This window comes from Lutra lutra, chromosome 1 (genome assembly GCF_902655055.1).
Source record: "Lutra lutra chromosome 1, mLutLut1.2, whole genome shotgun sequence".
Classification (NCBI taxonomy): Eukaryota; Metazoa; Chordata; class Mammalia; order Carnivora; family Mustelidae; genus Lutra; species Lutra lutra.
The window spans coordinates 156,353,755-156,376,588 of record NC_062278.1 but is presented as its reverse complement, the minus strand read 5'-3'; the positions used below and the strand labels follow the sequence as shown (position 1 = coordinate 156,376,588).

Genomic DNA, 22,834 nt, shown 5'->3' with positions numbered 1-22,834 from the left:
GGAGGGAGGGGAACCAACTGGGGATGAGTGGGGGCAGGGAGGGTCCTGAGCAACAGGAATGTGGATGAGTGTGGTGCGGGAGACAACTCCCAGGGATCCCAGGGATCCCTAAGAGCTGGCATTTCTAAAAGCACTCCCCTGTCATCAACATTAAGGTAACATAAGAAACCTTTGAGGGGCACCTGGATGGCTCAGTGGGTTAAAGCCTCTGCCTTTGGCTCAGGTCATGACCCCAGCCTGCTTCCTCCTCTCTCTCTGCCTGCCTCTCCGTTTACTTGTGATCTTTGTCTGTCAAATAAATAAATAAAATCTCTAAAAAAAAAAGAAACCTTTGATAATCACACCACGCCAGTGGACAGGATCCCTTCCCAGAATACTTAAAAAACACGAGGAAAAACCTCAAAAGGAAAAGCCACATTTAAAGTGAGTTACCTTGTTACTCACAAGGTAACAGGAACAAAAGTACAATAAATGCTTTCAAAGATTTCTTGGTGGACCCCACTGCTTCACATTCCTCAGGATGCTGCCAACACTGAGGCACTCAGGTGTTCCTCCACCAGCACAACCTGCCCACCTCCAGTTTTTCATATAGAAGCTGTCTGTCTTGACTAGTGCTTTTCCTTTAGCCGCCTCAGAAACAGATCTACCTCAGAGAAGATCAAACGTCTTATTCCCTAAGAATCCTGCCCCAGCAGACAGCATTCACTATATTCCAAAAACTAATGGTACTCATAATTTTTTCCTTTTGCCCATTTCCTAAGATATCTTTAGCAAAGAATGTGCTTAGGAATAAAAGATAATTACGAAAGCTTTTGCTATTACAAGGGGAAATGTTTATAAAGTTGGTAGCAATTTTTTAAGCCTGACTTTATGTTTCATGTGTATGAAATTTTATGGTACAGCTAAGATGAAGAGACAAGGAAACTCTGTGGCATTGTAACTCCCTTCCCTCCCACCACATACCCCACATCCCATTCAATGCATTTTGTTCAAAATTAAGTATTTCCACAGTTCACGCACATACCTCAATGAGCTCATCTCTCTGTCGAAGGCCTTCTTTAAGTTCATCCATCTTATGCTGCAGCACACTACACATATGTTTCTGCCTTTCTAACTCCTGTTAATAAACAAATGATACAGCTTATACAGCTAAAAGCACACAACAAACTGGCTCGTCTACAATACACTAATACCGAGGCTAAGACTGACCTCCAGAAATACACTTGGACTTCCCATGCATAGTAACTTAGAAAAATTCTGTTTCTATGGAAAGGTTCAGAAAATTAACATTTTTCATCTCCTAGGAGTATATATCTAGAAAACCCAGACTAATTAATGGCAAAATTACTGAGAACAATGAGAAGACTTAATAAAGTAACATGTTATAAAATTAATATATAAAATCCAATAATCTTCATAAATATAAATAAAATATATAGAGAAAATATAATAAACACAATATCAAAAAATAAAAATTTTAAAAATACATGTGTAAACTTATAAGAAATACCCAAAATCAATATGAGGAAAATCATATAAAATATTCCTGAGGGACAGACAAGTAGGACTAAATAGAAAGGCATATTATCTTGGATAAGAAGACTTAATATCATAAAAATGTCAGTTCTCCCCCCAAATTAATCTATACATTTAATGCTGTCCAAATAAAAATACCACTAGGCTTTTTTTTCTCATCAGAACTTGAAAAATTGATTATAAAGTTTATTTGGAAGAAAAACACAAGAAAAAACAGCCAGAAAAAAAAAAAGTACCAGTGAAGAAGAAAGCTAGCCTTACTAGACATAAGGCCTATATAATTAAAACAATGTTTGTAAGGGCTTATGAATACAGATGAAAGGAGCAGAAGAGAAAATCCAGAAATACACCCAGTTACACATGCAAATATTTTAAGCAAAAACAAAGCAAAATGATCATCTCCAATCAATCAGAAAAAATAAGAGTTTTATGCTAGTGAGGCTGGAATAACTGGATATCCAAATGGAAAAAGGAAATTAGAAGCACACCTCACAGTATACACCAGGACAAATTTCAAATGGATTGGCAGTATATGGAAAGAAGGGAGAAAAAAAGAAAAGGAAAGAAGGGTACAGTTACTAGAGAAAAAAAATGATAACAAAGAGTAGGAAAAAAATGTTACTAAAAAATGACCTAAAAATCCACCAGCAAGGAAGGGAAAGGGGTAATAAGTTAGACTATATAGAAACTTTTGAATGGCAAAAGGCACTCTAAGCAAAATAAAAACACAAATGATAAGCTACGAGAAAATAAATTGCAACTTGTATCAGAAAAAGGTTATTGTCTCTCTATATAGAGCCTCTAAAATCAAAAAGAAAAAAATAATACTATATAGAAAAATAGTCTAAAGAAATGGACAGTTCACAGAAAAAGAAACAGAAATCACTCTAAATATAAAAAGATGATCATAGGGGCACCTGGGTGGGCTCAGGGGGTTAAGCCTCTGCCTTCGGCTTGGGTCATGATCTCAAGGTCCTGGGATTGAGCCCCGAATCAGCTCTCTGCTCAGCAGGGAGCCTGCTTCCTCCTCTCTCTCTGTCCCTGCCTCTCTGCCTACCTGTGATCTGTCTGATAAATAAATAAAATCTTAAAAAAAAAAGATGATCATATTAAAAGAACAATAAATTAAAACTGTATGTCTCACTTAAACACTAGTTGAAGTCCAAAAACTTGACAACGTATTCAGGAAAATATTATCGGGAAGGAAATAGGCCCTCTTGTACATTTTAGTAGGAATCCAAAATGGTATAACTACTACAAAGGGGAGGAATCACAGTATCCAGCAGAGTGACCATGCCTTTTGACCAATGAACCCACTTTGATGACTCCCCTAGCATTCCCGGCAAAAATGCAAAAAGACTTATGAAATACATCATTTTTGCAGAACTATTTTTAACAGCAAAAGACTGTAAACAATTCTGATGCCTATTAATCAGGAGCTGGTGGAACAAACTACAGCACATGCACACCACCGGATCCCGATGTAGTAATGCCAAAGAACAAAGAAGACCCACAGTCACAAGGCGATAAAGAGCAAGGTGTGGACTAGTATTTATTGTGTGCTACTATCTTCTAAGAAAGGGGGGATAAAAAGATGTATGTGTATATATATTTTTTCAAATAGCAAAATATATCTATCTTAAGTTAAAAAATGGAAGGCTAAAGCATTTAATTAAAAAATCCCTTCAAGAAACAGGGATGGGGGCGCCTGGGTGGCTCAGTGGGTTAAGTCTCTGCCTTCGGCTCAGGTCATGATCTCAGGGTCCTGGGATCGAGTCCCGCATCGGGCTCTCTGCTCAGCAGGGAGCCTGCTTCCCTCTCTCTGCCTGCCTCTCTGTCTACTTGTAATCTCTCTCTGTCAAATAAATAAATAAAATCTTTAAAAAAAAAAAAAAAAAGAAACAGGGATGAACAGAGATGGAAGACTGACTTCTTTGATATATTTTCTTTGTTCATTTGACTTCAGATATATGTAAGTATCTTATGTAATTATAAAACACAATTAAATTCAAAAAGCAATTCGTGATGGAAGCAACCAAGTGTCCACAGACAGATGATCAGATATACAAAATGTGATATATACATACACCGGAATAATATCCAGGAAGGAAATTCTGACGCACACCACAACACAATATGGATAAACCGTGAAAGCATTATATGAAGTGTAATAAGACAGTCACAAAAAGTAAAAAACCATATGATTTCACTTCTATGAGATCCCTAGAGTAGCCAAACTCAGAGAGAGAGAAAGTAGAAAGTTTGCCAAGAGTTGGGTGGGAGGGCAGGAATTGTTATTTAATGAGTACAGAGTTCTGCAAGATGAGAAAGTTCCCATTGCACAACAATGTGAATATACTTGATACCACTGAACTGTCTGAGCTGTAACACCTTAAAACGGGTAAGATGGTAAATTCTGTTATACTTTTTATAATTAAAAGCAAAAATAATCTAAAGATAAACATTTTTTTTTTAAGTATTTTATTTATTTATTTGACAGAGAGAGAGAGATCACAAGTAGGCAGAGAGGCAGTCAGAGAGAGAGGGGGAAGCAGGCTCCTCCCTGAGCAGAGAGCCCGATGTGGGGCCCGATCCCAGGACCCTGAGACCATGACCTGAGCCGAAGGCAGAGGCCTAACCCACTGAGCCACCCAGGTGCCCCTAAAGATAAACATTTTTAAAGCGGGGCGCCTGGGTGGCTCAGTTGGTTAAAGCAACTGCCTTCAGCTCAAGTCATGATCCCAGAGTCCTGGGTTTAAGCCGTGCATTGGGCCCCCTGCTTAGTGGGGAGCCTGCTTCTCCCTCTCCCTCTGCTGCTCTACCGACTTTTGTCTCTCACTTTTTCTGTCAAATAAATAAGATCTTTTTTAAAATAAATAAACAAAAAAACCTTAAAGCAATTCCTAAGTATCGAAAATAAAATGCACTGAGTCTAATTATATATCCAGTTAGCAGCATAAGCACACAGAAACTATTTTGAGTAACTTTTAAAAACAATGGTTGGACTATACATAGTATAGCAGCAAAATAACAACCAACCAGAACAAAACAAAAAACTTTTAACTATTTTCAGTAATTATATCACTTGTGGCGACATTGGGTATTGCTATTCTGAGCACTGTGGGATAGAGCAAAGAGAACAGAATATAACATAATTACTATCATCCCCAGTGACTTTGAGAACTAGCAGTGGGAAAACGAAGACATACATATGTAGAACAGCATAAGGAAAAATGCCAGAGTCCTGAACTTGAACTAGAACTACCAGAATAAACTCATAATATATTTTGACTTTAAAAACAAAAAAGTACCCCACATAAATATTTCCCTGATACACCCACTAAGAAGGCCTTTATAAATAGTGATGATATCGGTGGCAAGAGCTCTCCAGCACCCATACCGCCCCACTACAAGAACCAAGGCTCCTTGGACAAACAGCTCCAGGTTTGGAGCAGGAAATGTACCAGATGAGCCTGGAACACTTTCTTGTGCTAGACAGAATTTATCAAAAAACAAACCAACAAACAAACAAAAAATCATGTCAAAATTACTTGGAAATCAACCTGAACACGTTCATATTACTTAAAGGTTGAACAATCTGAAAATCAAAAGAATAAAAGCTAGGGGCACCTGGGTGGCTCAGTCATTAAGCGTCTGCCTTCAGCTCAGGTCATGATCTCAGGGTCTTGGGATAGAGCTCCACATGGGGCTCCTTGCTCAGCAGGTAGCCTACTTCTCCCTCTCCCACTCTCCCTGCTTGTGTTCCCTCTCACTATATTTCTCTCTGTCAAATAAATAAATAAAATCTTTAAAAATATAAAATAAAACAAAAATTAAAAAAATAAAAGCTAACATGAAATCAAATCATCAAATGCTGGTATTCTTGACTTCATAATGGTATTTTTTAAAAAATTTTTAAGTTATATCTGATAAGGGACTTGTATCTAGAATATATAAATTCTTGCAACCAATAATAATTTAAAAAATCTAATTTTAAAATAGGCAAAAAAGAGAGCCACCTGGATGGTTCAGTCAGTTAAGTGTCTGCCTTCAGCTCAGAGCATGATCTCAGGGTCCTGGGATGGAGTCCCATATCAGGCTCCCTGCTCAGTAGGGAGTCTGCTTCTCCCTTTCCCTCTGTTCCACCCCCTGCTAGTGCTCTCTCTCTCTCACTCTCTTTCTCTCAAAAAAATAATAAAATAAAATAAAATAAATCTTTAAAAAATAGTAATAAAAAATAAAATGGGCAAAAGATCTGAATAGCTATTTCTCCAAGGGAGATATATGAAGCATATGAAAATATACCCATAATTATTAGTATTCAGGAAAATGCAAATCAAAACCACTGCTGCTAGGAAGGTTGTAAAAAGAAAAAAAGTCAGACAATAGTAAGTGTTGGTGAGGGTGTGGTGAAATCAGAACTCACATACACTGCTGGTGGGAACGTGAAATGGTGCAGCCACTGTGGAAAATGGCCTGGCATTCCTCAAATGGTTCAATATAGAGCTGCCATATGATCCAGCAACTAACTCCCTTCCCAGGTACACACTTAACAGAAAGGACAACATACGTCCACACAAAGATTTATACACCAATGTTTACAGAAGCATTATTCATCACAGCATGTGCATCAGCACACAAATGAAAAACAAAATGTGGTATACCCACCGAATGGGAGAGTATTGGGCCATAAAAAGTAATGAGGTAGTGACCCACACTACAATACTGATGAACATCCAAAATAGTTAAGCTAAATAAAAGAAGCCAGTCTAAAAAGCCAACCTCATATTCGGTGACTCCACCGACTGTAAGTTTAGAATGGGGAAATTACTACAGAGACAGAAAGCAGACGAGTTACTGAGGGCTGAGGGGGCAGGAGACAGAGCAATGACAGCTAAAGGGTATAGGGCCTCTTTCTGACACGACCACAGTACTCTAGAACTAACTGGGATGGCTGCACATAATGTGAATATATAAAAGCCCCTGAATTGTACTTTTATTTATTTTTTTTTAAAGATTTTATTTATTTATTTGTCAGAGAGAGAGAGGGAGAGAGAGCAAGCACAGGCAGACAGAATGGCAGGCAGAGGCAGAGGGAGAAGCAGGCTCCCTGATGAGCAAGGAGCCCGATGTGGGACTCGATCCCAGGACGCTGGGATCATGACCTGAGCCGAAGGCAGCTGCTTAACCAACTGAGCCACCCAGGCGTCCCTGAATTGTACTTTTAAATGGATGAAGTAGATGGTATGTAAATTTTATCTCCAATCCATTTTAAAGTAATACAAGAAATATAAAACAGTAATGATAAAATTAGTATATCCCATTTTCCAACCCCTGATCAACTAACAGATCGAAGCATCTAGCAACAGCACTGTAAAAAGAAAGAGCCACACATCAAGGCCTCCTGCCAGATGATAACCCATAACCCTAGAAGTAGACTTGCCAAAAATGCTGCACTTTTGTTTGGTTAAGCCTCTAAACCTCATTACCTGTTTACAGAAAAGACAGAGGAAAAGGGAACACAATAAAGACACCACAGGGATGAAACAGCAAAATCTCTAAGGCTGTCGGAAACTGTTAAGACAAGCAATCCAGTGTCTTTGACACAAAAATTGCAAGGGAGGAAAAAAAAAAAAAGAAAGATGAAGGGAAAGCTATAAACACAAAGAAATTCAAAAGACATGACAACTAATTTCAACTTATGGAACTAATCTGGATCCTCAGGGGGGTTTTTCTGGGTTTTTTGTTTTGGTTTGGTTTGGTTTGGTTTTTTGTTATTGTTGTTGTTTTTGCTTTTAAGTGTAAAAAAGAAAACCACTTAGGACATTTGAGACAACTGAAATTTTAACAATGGTTGGATATGTAGTACGAAGGAATTATTCTTAATTTTTTAGATTCCTTCTATCGTTTAGAGAGTCTTACCTAAACTCTTTTTAAATATGAGGTACTGAGGGGTGCCTGGGTGGCTCGGTCGGTTAAGCATCTGCCTTTGGCTCAGGTCATGATCCTGGCGTCCCAGGATCGAGCCCTACACGGGGCTCCCTGCTCAACAGGGGTCTGCTTCTCCCTCTCCCTCTGCTCCTTCCTGGCTCGTGCTCACTCTCTCTCACTCTCTCAAATAAATAAATAAATAAATAAAAATCTTCTTTAAAAAATATGAGTTACTGAGGTCTTACCTCAAAGAACAGGAGTGGGGGAAGTAGATGGACAAAGTTGGCCATGGGTTGATGGCTGGGGGTAGATGATGGCTTTAGGAGGGTTCAGAATAGTCTGCCATTTTCTGTATTTTTAAAAACTCTAGGGGCGCCTGGTGGCTCAGTGGGTTAAGCCCACTACCTTCGGCTCAGGTCATGATCTAGGGGGTCCTGGGATCAAGCCCCGCATCGGGCTCTCCGCTTAGCGGGGAGCCTGCTTCCCCCTCTCTCTCTGCCTGCCTCTCTACCTACTTGTGATCTCTGTCAAATAAATAAAATCTTTAAAATAAATAAATAAATAAAAACTCTAATAAAACATGTCTTTGAAATCTCAGATAAGCTTTAAAAAAAGGAAAAGAAAAAGAATCCACTACTAAAATAAATAGCTATTAAGAAAATACTATACTTGGGGCACCTGGGTGGCTGTTGTTAAGCGTCTGCCTTTGGCTCAGGTCATGATCCCAGAGTCCTGGGATCAAGCCCTGTATCGGGCTCCCTGCTCAGCATGAAGCCTGCTTCTCCCTCTCCAACTCCCCGTTTGTGTTCCCTTTCTCGCTATGTCTCTCTCTGTCAACTAAATAAATAAAATCTTAAAAAAAAAAAAAAAAGAAAGAAAGAAAATACTATACTTGAGACATCCCTAATCAGGCATTCATTCGTCCCCAGAGTAAGTATAGAGACAATATTTAAAATGTGGTATTATAATCCCAGCAGGAAGCACTGAAGACATTTTGAAAAATTGTATTAATACCATTGTTGTTATAATTGAATGGTCCTTCTCTACCCTTTCCTTCTGAGCTATAATAAAACATACCTGAGTGCCTGACCTCTCTGTAGGTCTCTGAAAGTGAATATTCTACTGCATGAGGCAGTATCTATAGGGGCACCTGGGTGGCTCAGCCAGTTGAGCAGCCAAGTCTTGGCTGACTTGTTACAAGTGCTGAGCACACACTGATATACCATTATTACCTAAAGTCCACAGTTTACATTAAGGCTCACTCTTGGGATTATATATTCTATGGGTTTTGACAAAAACAATGTATCCACTCATATAGTATCATTCAGAATACTATCACTGCCCTAAAAACCCTCTATATTCTGTCTATTCATCCTTTCTTCCCCAAAGCCCTTGACAAACACTTCCAAACACTTTTTAAATCTGACCAAAACAGACTGGAATGAGCATTTGCAGTCCTCAAGGAAAAAAATCCCCATTAGAGTCTACAGTATTAATACCAGTCCCTTTAAGGTTGTGTTAACAGCTTCTCTCCCTTCAGATTACTGATGTTTCTAACAACTCACCAATGCATACTTCCTAAATTGTTTTCTGGGTTTTTTATTTTTGCAACGTAGTCACAATTCATTTTTTTGGCAGTACTATCCTTTTGTCCTCTGCTTGGACTGACATCAACACTTTAAAAAGTCCAAATCCAATAAGAGAACCCAATTTGTTTTCTGCAGTTGTCAAAGGGCAAATCTGAACCTTGCACAGTGCCTTTTATTTTCCATCTGCACATTTTAACAATGTAACTTACAAACCTCTAAAGAAAACATCTGTTGACTTCTGACCTATGTCTCCATCCTGCTGTTTTTAAATAACTGGTTAAAAACTTCTCTCCCATCATTTAGAAAACAGATTATCTTGAAAAATGATAGAAAAGAAAAAAGTGAACCATCTCACTCAAAGTCTTCAGAGCTTTGTGGCATTCCAGCCAGTTAAAACAGGAAGAAATAAATAATTCACTGTAATTATCCCAATTAAGAGATAGCAAATAAAGATAAAACTTGAGTTGTAGTCGATCTTCAGAAAATGAAGGAGGCCTTAAGTTTTTCCTTAAGAGAATTAAGTAGATTTTATAAAAATTTAAAAAGGAAAATATTTTAAGACCTGAGAGCTCATGTTTGTCAACTTCCATGGATCAATCCATTTCAACTGAAGCTTCAGTTCTAGGTATGATGCACTCTTCCATCAAGCCCAGCATCCCCGAAATGGCAAGTTCTAATTTTCTGGCCCAGAGAAAAGGATGATACAAGATGCAAAATTACCTTTGATTTTTCTTCATTTTCTCTATAAAATTCTGCCATCTGTTCCTCCTGTTCTTCAATAACATCTTTGAGGGTGTCTACCTGGTAGATCAAATTGTTCTTCTCATTGTCTAACTGTGCGTTGGAAACCATGGCTTTCTTGTATTTTTCTTCCACTTCGGACAAAGACTCCTAAATGAAAGTCACAGCCATCAGCCTGATATCTAAAATATGTTCATCATTTATATGCAGTATAACAAGAAATATAGCACTGGCACGAACACATTAAGATGCATTTTTGCAAAATGCAAGCGGCTGGGGGAACACCTGGTTTAGTAACATGCACATGAAACAGAGGATGGTAATAAGCCAATTATGCCAGGATAAAAACTTTATATGCTCCCTGCTATCCAAGAAAACAAAATCAAGCAGCAGTGCAGCCTCTGAAAGAAGAAAAGGTATGCAAACCACATATATTTGTGAAGAGTCATTAAATGAAAAAGCATTAGTGTTTTCAGAAATGTTACTCTTGTTTTTAACAACAAGCTGTTTGGTATTCAGAATGCAATGATAGAACAAAATACAACCTTTCTTCACACAAGTAAACTTTATTCTCGTTTGAATTTTGCTACTTTCCAGACATCTGTTTTCAGTACTTTCTTGTTCTGTATAATAATGCTAATGTAAAGGTATAAGCATTTTTTCTAACAATTATTGAAATCCTGGTCATTCTTACATAAGCAAGCAATAAAAAAATGATAAAAAAAAGAGCAAAAACAGGGTGTGGGCAAAAATAATGAATACTGTTATGCTGAAAAAAATAAAAAAATTAAAATAGAATTAAAAAAAAAGGTATCTTGAATCACAGGGGAAAATTCTGTGACTTCTTTTGTGACAAAGATTTCTTTATGATTTTCAATAAAAGTTTTTAAGACAAAAAAAAAAAAAAGCAAAAACAACAAATAACAAAATGCCTGAACTGTTATCTAATTCAAACTTTTCTGCTTAAAACAGCTTACAAGTCTATTTTTTTTACAAGTCTATTTTTTAATAACTATCTAATTTGGTTTGATTACAACTATCTAATTTGGTAGATTATTACTACCTACTAACAGTTTTTAAGGCTAAAAAGAAAAAACATTTTGGAGCACCTGGGCAGCTCAGTTGGTGAACATCTGCCTTCAGCTCAGGTCGTGATCCCAGGGCCTTGGGATCGAGCCCCACATCGGGGTTCCTGCTCAGTGGAGAGCCTGCTTCTCCCTCTCCTTCTGCCCCTACCTCCTGCTTGTGCTCTCTCTCACTCTTACTCTCTCTCACTCTAACTCAAATAAATAAAATCTTAAAAGCATTTCACATAAAAAAAAAACTCATTACTTTTAGAAATAAATTTTAAAAATACTAATGTTTGTATCAACATGGATGGGACTGGGGGAGATTATGCTGAGTGAAGTAAGTCAAGCAGATAGAGTCAATTATCATATGGTTTTGCTTATTTGTGGAACATAAGGAATAACACAGAGGACATGGGGAGATAGAGAGGAGAAGTGAGTTAGGTGAAATCAGAGGGGGAGATGAACCATGAGAGACTATGGACTCTGAGAAACAAACTGAGGGTTTTGGAGGGGGGCTGGGGGGATGGGTGAGCCTGATGGTGGGTATTATGGAGGGTGCGTATTGCACGGAACACTGTGTGTGGTAGATAAACAATGAATCTTAGAACACTGAAAAAATAAAATTAAATTTAAAAAATACTAATGTAAATGTTCAACAAACCAAGATCAAACATATAGAACTGACAGTCCAAAACCCTTACATTTGTGATCAACTGACTCTTGACAAGGGTACCCAAACAACTCAACGGGAAAAGAATAGTTTTTCAACAAATGGTGCTGGAACAGCAGGATATCCACATGCAAAAGAATAAAGTTGATTCCTACATCACACTGTACATAAAAATAACCTCAAAATGGATCAGAGACCTAAATGCAGGAGCTAAAATTCTAAAATTCTTCAAAGAAAACATAGCGCTAAATCTTCATGAGCCTGGAGAAGACAGGAGTAGGTTTCCTAGATACAGTACCAAAACTACTATCAATGGAAGACTTCATCAAAATTAAAAACTTTTGTGGCACAAACAATACCATCAAGAAAGCATTAAAAGAAAAAAAAGACAACCCACACAATGGTAGAGAATATTTGTAAATCTTATATCTGATTAGGGACTTGTACCCAAAATATATAAAGAACTCATAACAACACAATAAAAAGACAAAAATTCAATTTAAAAATGGGTGAGGATCTGAATAGAAATTTCTCCAAACAGGATATGCAAATGACTAATACGTGCATGAAGATGGGCACTACATTGTTAATAATTAAGAAATGCACATCAGAACCACAATGAGAGGGGTGCCTGGGTGGCTCAGTGTGTTGGGCCTCTGCCTACAGCTCGGGTTGTGATCTCAGGGTCCTAGGATCAAGTCCCACATCAGGTTCTCTGCTCAGAGGGCAGCCTGCTTCCCTCTCTCTCTGCCTGCCTCTCTGCCTACTTGTGATCTCTCTCTGTCAAATAAATAAATAAAATCTTAAAAAAAAAAAATAAAAACCACAATGAGATGCCACATCATACTTACTATGATGGCAATGATTAAAAAAAAAAAAAAACAGAAACAATATTAACAAGTGTTGGTGAGGATGTGGAAAAACTAGAAGCCTCATACATTGTTGGGGAGAATGCAAAATACTGCAGCTGCTTTGGAAAATAGTTTGACAATTCCTCAAAATGTTAAATATATTGTTACCCTATGACCCAGTGATTGTCTTCCTAGGTATCTATCTAGGAGAAATGAAAAGGTATGTCCATACAAAAATGTGTACACAAATGTTCACAGCAACATTCTTCATAACAGCCAAAAACTGGAAACAGCCTAAATGTCCATCAACTGACACATAAGCAAAATGCGGTAAATCCATATATTGCAATAGTATATTGCAATAGTTGTGACAGATAGACAGAGAGACAGGAAGGAAGGAAGGAAGGAAGGAAGGAAGTAAGTTAGTTACAACGTGGATGAATCTTGAAAACATTATACCAACTGAAGTGAATCACAAAAGACTACATATTATATGATTCCATTTATATGAAATGTCCAGAATAGGCAAATCCACAGAGACAGAAAGTAGACTAGTGGTTACCCAGGGCTGGGTGTGGAAGAGGAAGAGGAAGGGTGAGGAATGACTGCTAATTAGTACAGGCCTTCTTTCTAGGGTAATGAAAGCATTCTAAAACAGGGTTGCGGTGATGATTGTGCAACACTGTGACTATGCGAAAAACCATTTGAATGGTGTACACTTTAAATGAGTAAATTTTACAATATGTGACGTATATCTCCATAAGGATACACACATGGTAAGAATGCTTCACAAATGGGGCACCTGGGTGGCTCAGTGGGTTAAAGCCTCTGCCTTCAGCTCAGGTCATGATCCCAGGGTCCTGGGATCGAGCCACGAATCGGGCTCTTTGCTCTGCAGGGGGCCTGCTTTCTCCTCTCTCTCTGCCTGCCTCTCTACTTATGATCTCTGTCTGTCAAATAAATAAATAAAATCTTAAAAAAAAAAAAAAAAAGAATGCTTCACAAACCAGGGCTGTATTAATAGGCAACATTTATACCACGACTGGGAACAAATATAACCCAAATAAAAAATAGAAGCAAAGTCATTGTATAATGGTTTAAATATAGTGGGATCCTAATATAATACAGAATTTAGAATGATTCTGATCCCGAGAGGGGCTAGTAGCATTAAAAAAAAAAAAAAAAGCCTTCCTCACAGCTCAGTCCCACAGAAGATGAGACATAACTGCATGAACATCAGAATCTTAGATAGTTTCACAATAGATGCAAAAACACAATATTTACAATAAATTTGATGTAGCAGTTATGGCATGTACCTTCTTTGAACAACAGACCATGGAAGATGGTTTTAAATTTATGTCAAGATAGTTTTAATTATTTCAATCTCGCTTACATAGTGGTATCTATTAGGAATTAGTTTTACGTAAATGTGTCTAAGGCAGTGATTTTGCAATGTAGACTCTATAGACTAGCAGCAACAGCATTAGGGTAAACGTGCAAATTTTCAGCCACATCCCAGACCCACTGAATGAGAAAATCCTGGAGTAGAGTTTGGCCCCCTGTGATTTAACAAAACCCCGGTGGTTCCGCATGAAGGCTAAAATGAGGAAAAGCACCCAAAGACTGCCTCACTTAATCAAGAACAAAGTCATAAGCCATGACCCATTATCCTTTTTTAATAGGATACATTCACACCATTGCGCTTGATCACCGATCAGACCATTTTTTAAGCAATTTTTCTTCCACTTAAAAAAGTCATTTCAAGGATAAATATAACCTGAAGTCAAGCTCAATTATATGGTGACCAGGAATTATGAAAAGGTGGGGGGTTGGGGAAAAAAACGGAGGTGTGGGTAGGATGGATGAAACAGACAAGGAGATTAAGAGTACACGTATCATGATGAGCACTGGATAATGTAGAGAATTCTTCTATCATGTTGTGTACCTAAAACTGATACAGCACCATATGTTATATTTCAATAAAATAAACAAACATAAAAATAAATAAAATGCATCTCTTCTAAATGAAAAAAATAAAGCAGGATACACCACTGTATATCACAATGTAATTTTTCCTTTACTCTGGATATGCTTAAAACGTGCACTGAACATGGATATATTTAATGTATTTCTTAAATTTTTCTTAGCATGGTTATCATTTATGTGAGGAACATTAGGTCTTGCGTTTTTTTCTCTTAAAAAAAGGGGATCTTGTATCTGTTTGGTCTCAAATAAATTTAATCTGTTCTTCTGTATCTTTCAAAGAATGTAATAAATGGATCTAAAATATAAGGAAAAATGTTTTAAATAAAATAAAAAGCAAGTAAGAATGCCTCTGAATCACTTGCCTGCTTTCCTGATACATATTTTCAGTATGAGTGTATTTACTTAATATATAGGATTTGTTCCCTTGATCCAAGATATTTCCAAAAGTCTTGAAGTTTAGAGACATTAAAACTGAGCACATCTGCATACTACCTCTGTAATTCTCCTATGTTTACTGATAGCCTTACACTGCTGTATCAGCGGCATCCACACTACCTTCACAGACACTCTCCATAGGACTTCCTACCCTTTTTGGTCCTGAGTCTTAACTGTAAGTTCCTTACAGGCAATAATCATCCACATGAAGCTTCTGACTGGTAACTGGGCTACTTCACATCATGCCAGGAAAGCTGATGAAAGCCTTGCCCATTAGGCCTATGCTTCATCCTTTGGGCATATCCTGAATCACCTTCCTGAATGCCTTACTTACGTGATTTTAGAGGCCTGATGTGTATTTTTCTATTTCAAATAGGGACATGAACGTGTTCAGGAAAACTTTTAGTTTCCTATTAGGTTTGAACTTCATAATAAAACATGGGGAAGAGCATGGATAACCCAGGACAACCAAACTGTCTGCCTCACTTGGACACTTAAATATTGAAAACTGGGTAGCCTTCCTTGCTTGGACAAGATTTAGGCCCATTTAAATTTACCTCCAAATTTTTTAAAGCATTAAATCTGTTTAATTCTTTTTGACCTATAGTTTAAAAAGGGAAAAGAAGAATCAAAACAAAAACACAGGCTTCCTACCTCAGGGTCCTTCCTCCAAAAGGAGTATTTATAATAATACACTTGTAGATGTTTTCTTCCTCCTGTTTTTAATACTGACTGAATTTGGTGACAGAAATAGGCAATACTCTCTCATTTAGCATGGAAGAATTTTAAGGTCTAATTTTCAATTTTAAAAAAATGTGTGGGTATACACAACACACACACACACACATATTCAGAATAATTTTTAAGAGTTTGCCCAATTGGATTTTGTATAGCTAAGATATAAGGGACATGCAAGAATTTTACAAGGTCTAAAAACTCGAAGATATAATTAATATATTTTACTGAATATTCCAAAAACCATACTAAACATTTAGACATAAGCAGAGACTGAAAGTTCACCTTTCCTATGCATTGCAGGTTAAGCACATGCTTGAAAGACAAACACTGTTAGTAAAGCTCTGTGCACTGAGGTTAACAGGACTTGTGAAACCAACATTACCCAACCCTTCTACATACAGATATAGCATGCTTGGGCTGCAGAATGGGCCCTGATACCTTTAGTTCTTTAAGCCCTTGCATGTATCTCCCTTCTACATCCTGTATCTGGTCCTTAAGGTCATAGATATCCTGCAGGACATAGGAATGAACCATTGCATAAAACCATGCACAAACATATCTCAAGTCTCAAAGATCCAGATGAAAATGTGAACTACTTTTGCATATTCCAGTCTAAAAGCAGAGAAATCAAAGTATACAAGCATAACTGCCACTCCAAACCATGGAAAAGGGCAAACAGGTCAGGGTATGTGGGGCTGGAGAAGGTCAGGAGTAATCAGCTAAAGTGTTCAATATTTTCTTGGCATTAACATGTGTTGAAACAGCTTTAGCAAAGGGGGGTGTATATGGAAAAAAGATGTATACATTATAATATTGATAACATGTAATATTAAAAATTTTACAAATCATTTAAATCATTTTTAACATAATGCTTCACCTAAGAACTAGTAAAATGCAGTAAATTAATTATAAGCAGGAAATTTTAATGACTCATGCAAAAGTTTTTAAAACTGTAATAAATGGATATGACCAAAGTTGCCTTTTAATGACATGCTTACCAACCACAATTAATTTGGGAGAAATTAAAGGGAAGGAAGTTCAACACCAACATTTTAAACATTATGTCAAATGAGAGTCTATGCTGAGGATGCCATTTAAATGATGAGAAAAGAGCACCTGCTACAAATGTTACCATAATCCTTAAAAGTAAAACAGGTCAAATTTTAAATGGAAAATACAGTTTTCCTTATACCTGACCCTGCTACATACAATCTACTCAGATACTTGATTTAAGGAGAAAATAACTGCTGTGGTTATTTTCCCTAAGTACCATTCTGCAATAGAGATAGCACCAACTCTCCAAGGACAGTGACATACACTTCCCCTGGCCCTCTTCATTCCCTCCTTAGTAGGTTTGTCTGTCTTCTGCTCATTGATTCATTCAACAGACACACATTGAAGGGCTACAAGGAGCTGAGTGTGAGGATACAAAACTCTCACTTTCTTTAAGGAAGTCAAGTCATTCTCTTAAAGAAGCAATAAAAGGAAACAGCAAGCACAAGCTAAGCTGTGAGGCTGGAGAGCCTTGTCCTCCTGTGTTCTGTCCCACTGAAGGCAAGAGTTTATCCACCTCAACTCTTTGAATAAGTTTAACTTACTCAACCCCCAGCACCTACGCCTGGTACTTAGTAAGAGCTTGGTCAATACTGATACTTGCAAAGTCATGCCATGTCGGCCAGGCGCAGCTCTCCTTCCTCCTGACTGCCACTGCTACAAACCTCGCCACCCTCTAACCACTGGCCTGCTTTTATAGGCTGCCCACCTCATAAGCCGGACTCCTGCTCCAACCCACCGACAATCTGACTCAGTACCCCAGTCCCCACCTCCTCCTCACTGCGTCAGCACCACGGAACCTCCACATTCGGCCTTCCTCCATCTGCACCCTAGGCATTCCTCTCGCCCAATCAGGCACTCTGCTCCTCGGTCACCCTCTCCTTCCTCTGCCTTTCTGTCCTCTCTCTACTGGCTCAAGTCAAGCAATGAAAATAATATTCAAGCCCATCTTTGAAAGAAAATACAACCTCTTAGCCTCCTATCTCTTTCTGCTATTGACTAATCAATTCCAGTATTCTCTTCAGAGCGAGTTTCCTGCATCTTCTTCCATCACAGTTTTGACTTCACTATTCAGCCACAGGGTACTGCTCCCCTCACCTCCAGTGTTTCCTCCAATCTGGGGTCACTCTTTACGAATGTAAATCAGATACTCTCAAATCCCCTTTTTAATATCCCACAGTTGCCAGGGGAAAACCAAATGCATCCTAGGCTCCCATACATGAGACTTTGTGGACTGGGCCACGACTACTTCCTGGTCTGCCCCCTCGCCCACCTCTCCTCCTCACTTCTCATCCTACCCTCAAGGCAACTGTAGTATACCAGAAGGTTCTCTGAAGTTCTGAGAAAGGCTTTGCCCTTCAACTATGCCTGGTTCATTTGTATTCTTCCTTCATACCTTAGCTCAGAGTGTGTCTCCTCTGAAAAGCCTTTTGTTATCTCTTTTCCTAGTCGAACATAGCTGACCCATCTCTGAATTGCCTTAATAGCCCTATTCTGGCCATGACCTAGTATCACACAACTTGGTTTTCCTGGTTTCTATCAGTTTGTCTTCCCTATGAAACAGTGAACTCCTGAAGTTCACAGTGTGTTTCACAGCCTGAATCTCTGGGGCCAAGGGCTCAATAAATGTTGAGTGAATGAATGAATGAATGAATGAATGCAATTTTTATTACTACACTTCCCCCATTGCTCAAAAATAGCAGGTTCAGCAAATAGACATTCAAATACATTTTGAAAGTCCTCATTTTTTAAATAAAAAGGTTAATAAGACGGGGACTCAACCCAGGGGACTCAACTCCAGTATTTCTCTTATCCCAAATATCACTACACTGATCATGGAAAATTGAGAGATAAATATATTTAAGCAGCCAAATAATACCATAATGGCTCAAAAGACTAACAATTTCTAGAGTCTGATTCCTTGCAAATCCATATATTTTCCATTTAAAATATGGCCAATTATTTCTGAGAGAATCACTTTACATATGTTAACAAGTTTTTTGGCATCTGTAAATTAGCAGAACTCATTCCAATATCATCAAATGTTCAGGAAAGAGAACAGAAAAATGAATTAACTAATCTCCTTCCTTTCAGACCTGAGTCACATTCTTGAACTATCTTTAACGATTTTTTTTAAAGAACTCATAGTCCTTTTCTTTATACTAAGTCACATTAAATGTTAAATAGTTCCAGTATACTATAAGACAAAGAAGCCAAAAAACAGTTTTGAAAAAGCAAACCGAAGATTGCAGTTTACCCGCAATTCACTTAATGAGGTGTCTGGATCTACTAAGCTGCTGGTGTCTCCACTCCCTCGTCTGGATGAGTTTCCACTTAGAGGGGTTGTTGCTGAGGCAGAATTCCGAGATGAAGGCTGGAGAAAGAGGAAGGGGACACATCTAAGTCTTCTTTCTTTCCAAATACGTTTGCCATAGAAACTAAAATGGGCTTGGGGTGGGATGTGGATGAGAATGCGCAGACAGTGTAGACGCTGCGGGAAGAAGGTATCCAGAGAAGGGCCCAGGCATACTATGCATAACTTTGTTCACTTCAACGCTTTACTGGAATCTAGAATTCATAATAACAAAGGAAATAGCTTGTGTGCAAGTTGTTTTCTAAGTTTATCTTTGCTATATCGTAAACAACACTGGGGAGGGGAGGGGGGTGAGCACATCAGATTAATTTAAAACAGTTCAGGGGGGCACCTGGGTGGCTCAGTGGGTTAAAGCCTCTGCCTTCAGCTCGGGTCATGATCCCAGGGTCCTGGGATCGAGCCACGAATCGGGCTCTCTGCTCAGCAGGGAGCCTGCTTCCTCTCTCTCTGCCTGCCTCTCTGCCTACTTGTGATCTCTGTCAAATAAATAAATAAAATCTTAAAAAAAAAAAAAAAAACCAGTTCAGGACTTATAACTGGTATGCTGATTAGCAGTCCTACTGAGTTCCTTAAGCTGCTCCTTTAGAATCTTTTCTTTTTCTAATACTTGGATAGAGCTGGAAAGAAAATTGCCAGCTCGAGCAAATTGTGTATCACTATGAATTTAGACTGCTAGTCCCACAGTTAGTTTAAATGTGAGATTATGCTACTGGATTAATAAATGACACAGACCTACGCTGTCCGATACAGCAGCCATTAGCCATGTGAGGCTACTTAGCATCTGACATATGGCTAGTGCAAACTGAGATTTTATTTTTAATTGTAAAATACATAACCAGATCTCAAAGGCTTTGCATGGAAAAAAGAATGTAAAATATCTCATTAATACTTTTTCACATAGATTACATTGACAAATTTGGGTTAAATAAAATATACTATTTAAATAAATTTTACCTACTTCTTTTAACTGTTTTAATAAGGCTACTAGAAAATTTAAGCTCAACATATATGTGGGGTACATTTGTGGCTTGCACTATATCTCTATCAGACAGAGCTGGTGTATCTTTTTTGGGTATAGCATGAAATTAATCCTGATAATTTCCCAAAGATAACTTTCTAAAAATATTCTAAAAGTTAGAGACTTTAACACAAAACAACTCTTAGAAAAGGATTATTTTACCCCAAAAAAAAAAGATTAAGTATGGGGGGGAACCTTCAGAGTTTGTCACCACCATTCCTAAAGACACTTCATTTTCAGTGTTTAATGGCTTCTTCTCAGGATCAAATTCTAGGGAATGAAAATCGAAAGAGCAGCCAAAAGCTTAAGAAGTGACATTCAAGGAAATAAAATGCAGTGTCTTTTCTCTTCCCAGTGCTTCACATGATTCAACCTCAGAGGAATTTGGGGGGGGTCAAGGACAGGAAATAGATGAAGAAAGGAAGAGTAGCTCCACCAGTTCAAATGTAGTAAAATAATGAAATAGCAATAGAAATTAAGTTTAATTGACCTTGAGAATCTAATTCCCTTAGGAATTTATGTACTCACCCTTGTGTAATTTTCAGCATACTGTTTGTCAGATTTTTCATCCAACTAGAAAAGACCAGAGATAAAAATCAGTAAAGATGCTTAGCATGCTGGGGGTTTTTGAGGAAAAAAAGAAGTGACCTCATTTGAGTTCTTCAAGTTCAACTGATGTTTGGAACCTAAAAGTAAACAAATTGAAACTGAAATAAAAGTTGAGACACATAAGACAAAATGTCAAGAACTTTAATTCTTATCCTAAGGATGACATGCGGTAAGCAAGCTGTCCTTATGCAGAAGTTTAGAATTTGCAGATTTTCTTTTCATGATATTTGAAACATGTTAAAGAAAAACATGTAAACTTGAGCTTTGGCAATGGAAATATTAACACCAAAAAAAAAAAAAAACCTTGTACACATGAAAAGGAAAAGACTGGTAAAATCAAAAGCCAAAAACTTTGGGGCGCCTGGGTGGCTCAGTGGGTTGAGCCGCTGCCTTCGGCTCAGGTCATGATCCCAGGTCCTGGGTTCGAGCCCCACATCGGGCTTTCTGCTCAGCAGGGAGCCTGCTTCCTCCTCTCTGTCTGCCTCTCTGTTTACTTGTGATTTCTCTCTGTCAAATAAATAAAATCTTTAAAAAAAAAAAAAAAGCCAAAAACTTTATTATCTAAACATTATTAGGACACAGGACACATAGATTAAGACAAGTACACTTGGCCAAAAAAGTTCAAATTTGATTAAAGCAAGTTAAATATATCATCAAAAAAGATTCCCCCCACAGCTCTTAAGGATTCAGTTCTTTGGCTTTTTTGTTTTTTTACTTTTTTAAGCAATACATGCCCATGTGTCCAAAAAAAAAAAAAAAAAAAAAAACCAGCACAAAAGGGTATGTGAAGTATATACCACACCCAAACCTTCCAATTCTTCATCCAAGGGCAACCAGCCCCCAAGTCTTTAACAAACGCTAAAGTTAGGTCCCAAATATATTCTATATCTTCTTTTTCTCCAAGTTTCAGAGATTAAAGAAACTACCTCATTTTTCTTCTTGGCATTTATTACTCCCTAATCCCATGATATTTATTCACTTATTTATCATTTGATCTCTTTCTCTTTATCGTATGCTCTATGTCTCTATGATCATTTCTGCATTCCTAACATCAAAAATAGCACCTAGCATACAGAAGGATTCACAATTTGCTGGGCAAATGAGTAAATGAATCATACCCCATCTGTATTTACAGACTTACTTCATTTACTTTAACAGCAGCATAGTGTCCTATCATCTGGGCACGTCTGGGCACATCATAACGGAGTTATCCTATCTTCTGCAGAGAGGATTAGTGTTTCTTTCATAAAGAGAGGTACCTTAGAGGTCTAATTCCAAACCCTGACCTTACAGCTGAGGAAAGAGAAATTCAAGAGGTGAAAGATTTTCCTCAAAGTTGAACGACTACTAAACGTCAGGGCTGAGTCCAGATCTCGGGTTTGTGAATCTTTAACCCTGTGTTCATATAATTTACTTGTATATACTGCCCCAATTACCATTAGGGGGAAAAAGTCACAGAGAGATTTAACTAAATGAAAATATATCGAGACTCCAACTCCTAGATCAACCCTCCCAGCCCAATCTAGAAAAAAGATTTTAAAACTTTCCTCAATTATTAAAACATAAAATGTCATTATTTCTGGCTCTATTCAGATCACTTCATTCTAACTTCCTCATATTTGAAAGTTTTCCTGTTCTTTTTCATTGCCCACATTTATCATGTTCATTTTTTTCCTCTCAGTGTTTATATACAAGGTGTTTACTTTATTCAGTAATATAAATACTATCTTGGACTTTGATCTTTTTGCTTTTTATTGTAATACTCTTAAAAAAGAATTGATTTTAGTTAACTTTGATTTTTTTTAAAAATCACATATAAAATGTTTTTGAAAACAAACCATTACAGTAGTTTTTAATACTGGCAATTATTGTCGCAAAAAGGAATAACCTTCCATCACATTTGTACTAGTAAACACAATGCCTGATACTTAAGAGTGTTATTCTTCAGAATCAAAGAAATACTGTAACTGAATAAAATAGCCATATATTCCTCAGAGTATATCCCACCCCTCTTCTACTAATGAGTTAAACAGAAAAGCAACATTCAGAAACACTCTTCTAGGTCTATCTGAAATCCTGGCTCACAAAACGACCCCCCAAATCCACCTATTTTTCTTAACAGTCAACTTGGAATGATCTTACATTTCAGAAGCTGCATCACTGAACTAGTCCATCGCAATGTTGACTCTATTGCTTTCACTGTCTTCTGACAGATCCCAAGTGCCGCAACCCA

General features: G+C 37.7%; 1 protein-coding gene across 24 annotated transcripts in view; it reads right to left on the bottom strand.

Moving 5' to 3' along the window:
* The window catches only part of LRRFIP2 (LRR binding FLII interacting protein 2), a 110,008-nt gene that overhangs the window by 18,354 nt on the left and 68,820 nt on the right, over positions 1-22,834 (bottom strand). For 11 of the 24 annotated variants that reach the window (XM_047740782.1, XM_047740895.1, XM_047740818.1 and 8 more), the window contains 5 exons: positions 20,521-20,565; positions 18,858-18,974; positions 15,947-16,057; positions 9,777-9,947; positions 1,025-1,117 (listed from right to left, as the gene is read on the bottom strand). In XM_047740782.1, the coding sequence (XP_047596738.1) occupies positions 1,025-1,117; positions 9,777-9,947; positions 15,947-16,057; positions 18,858-18,974; positions 20,521-20,565 (537 nt within the window). The remainder of the gene's footprint in view (positions 1-1,024; positions 1,118-9,776; positions 9,948-15,946; positions 16,058-18,857; positions 18,975-20,520; positions 20,566-22,834) is intronic. The other 13 variants (XM_047740826.1, XM_047740879.1, XM_047740847.1 and 10 more) reach the window with 2 other exon arrangements.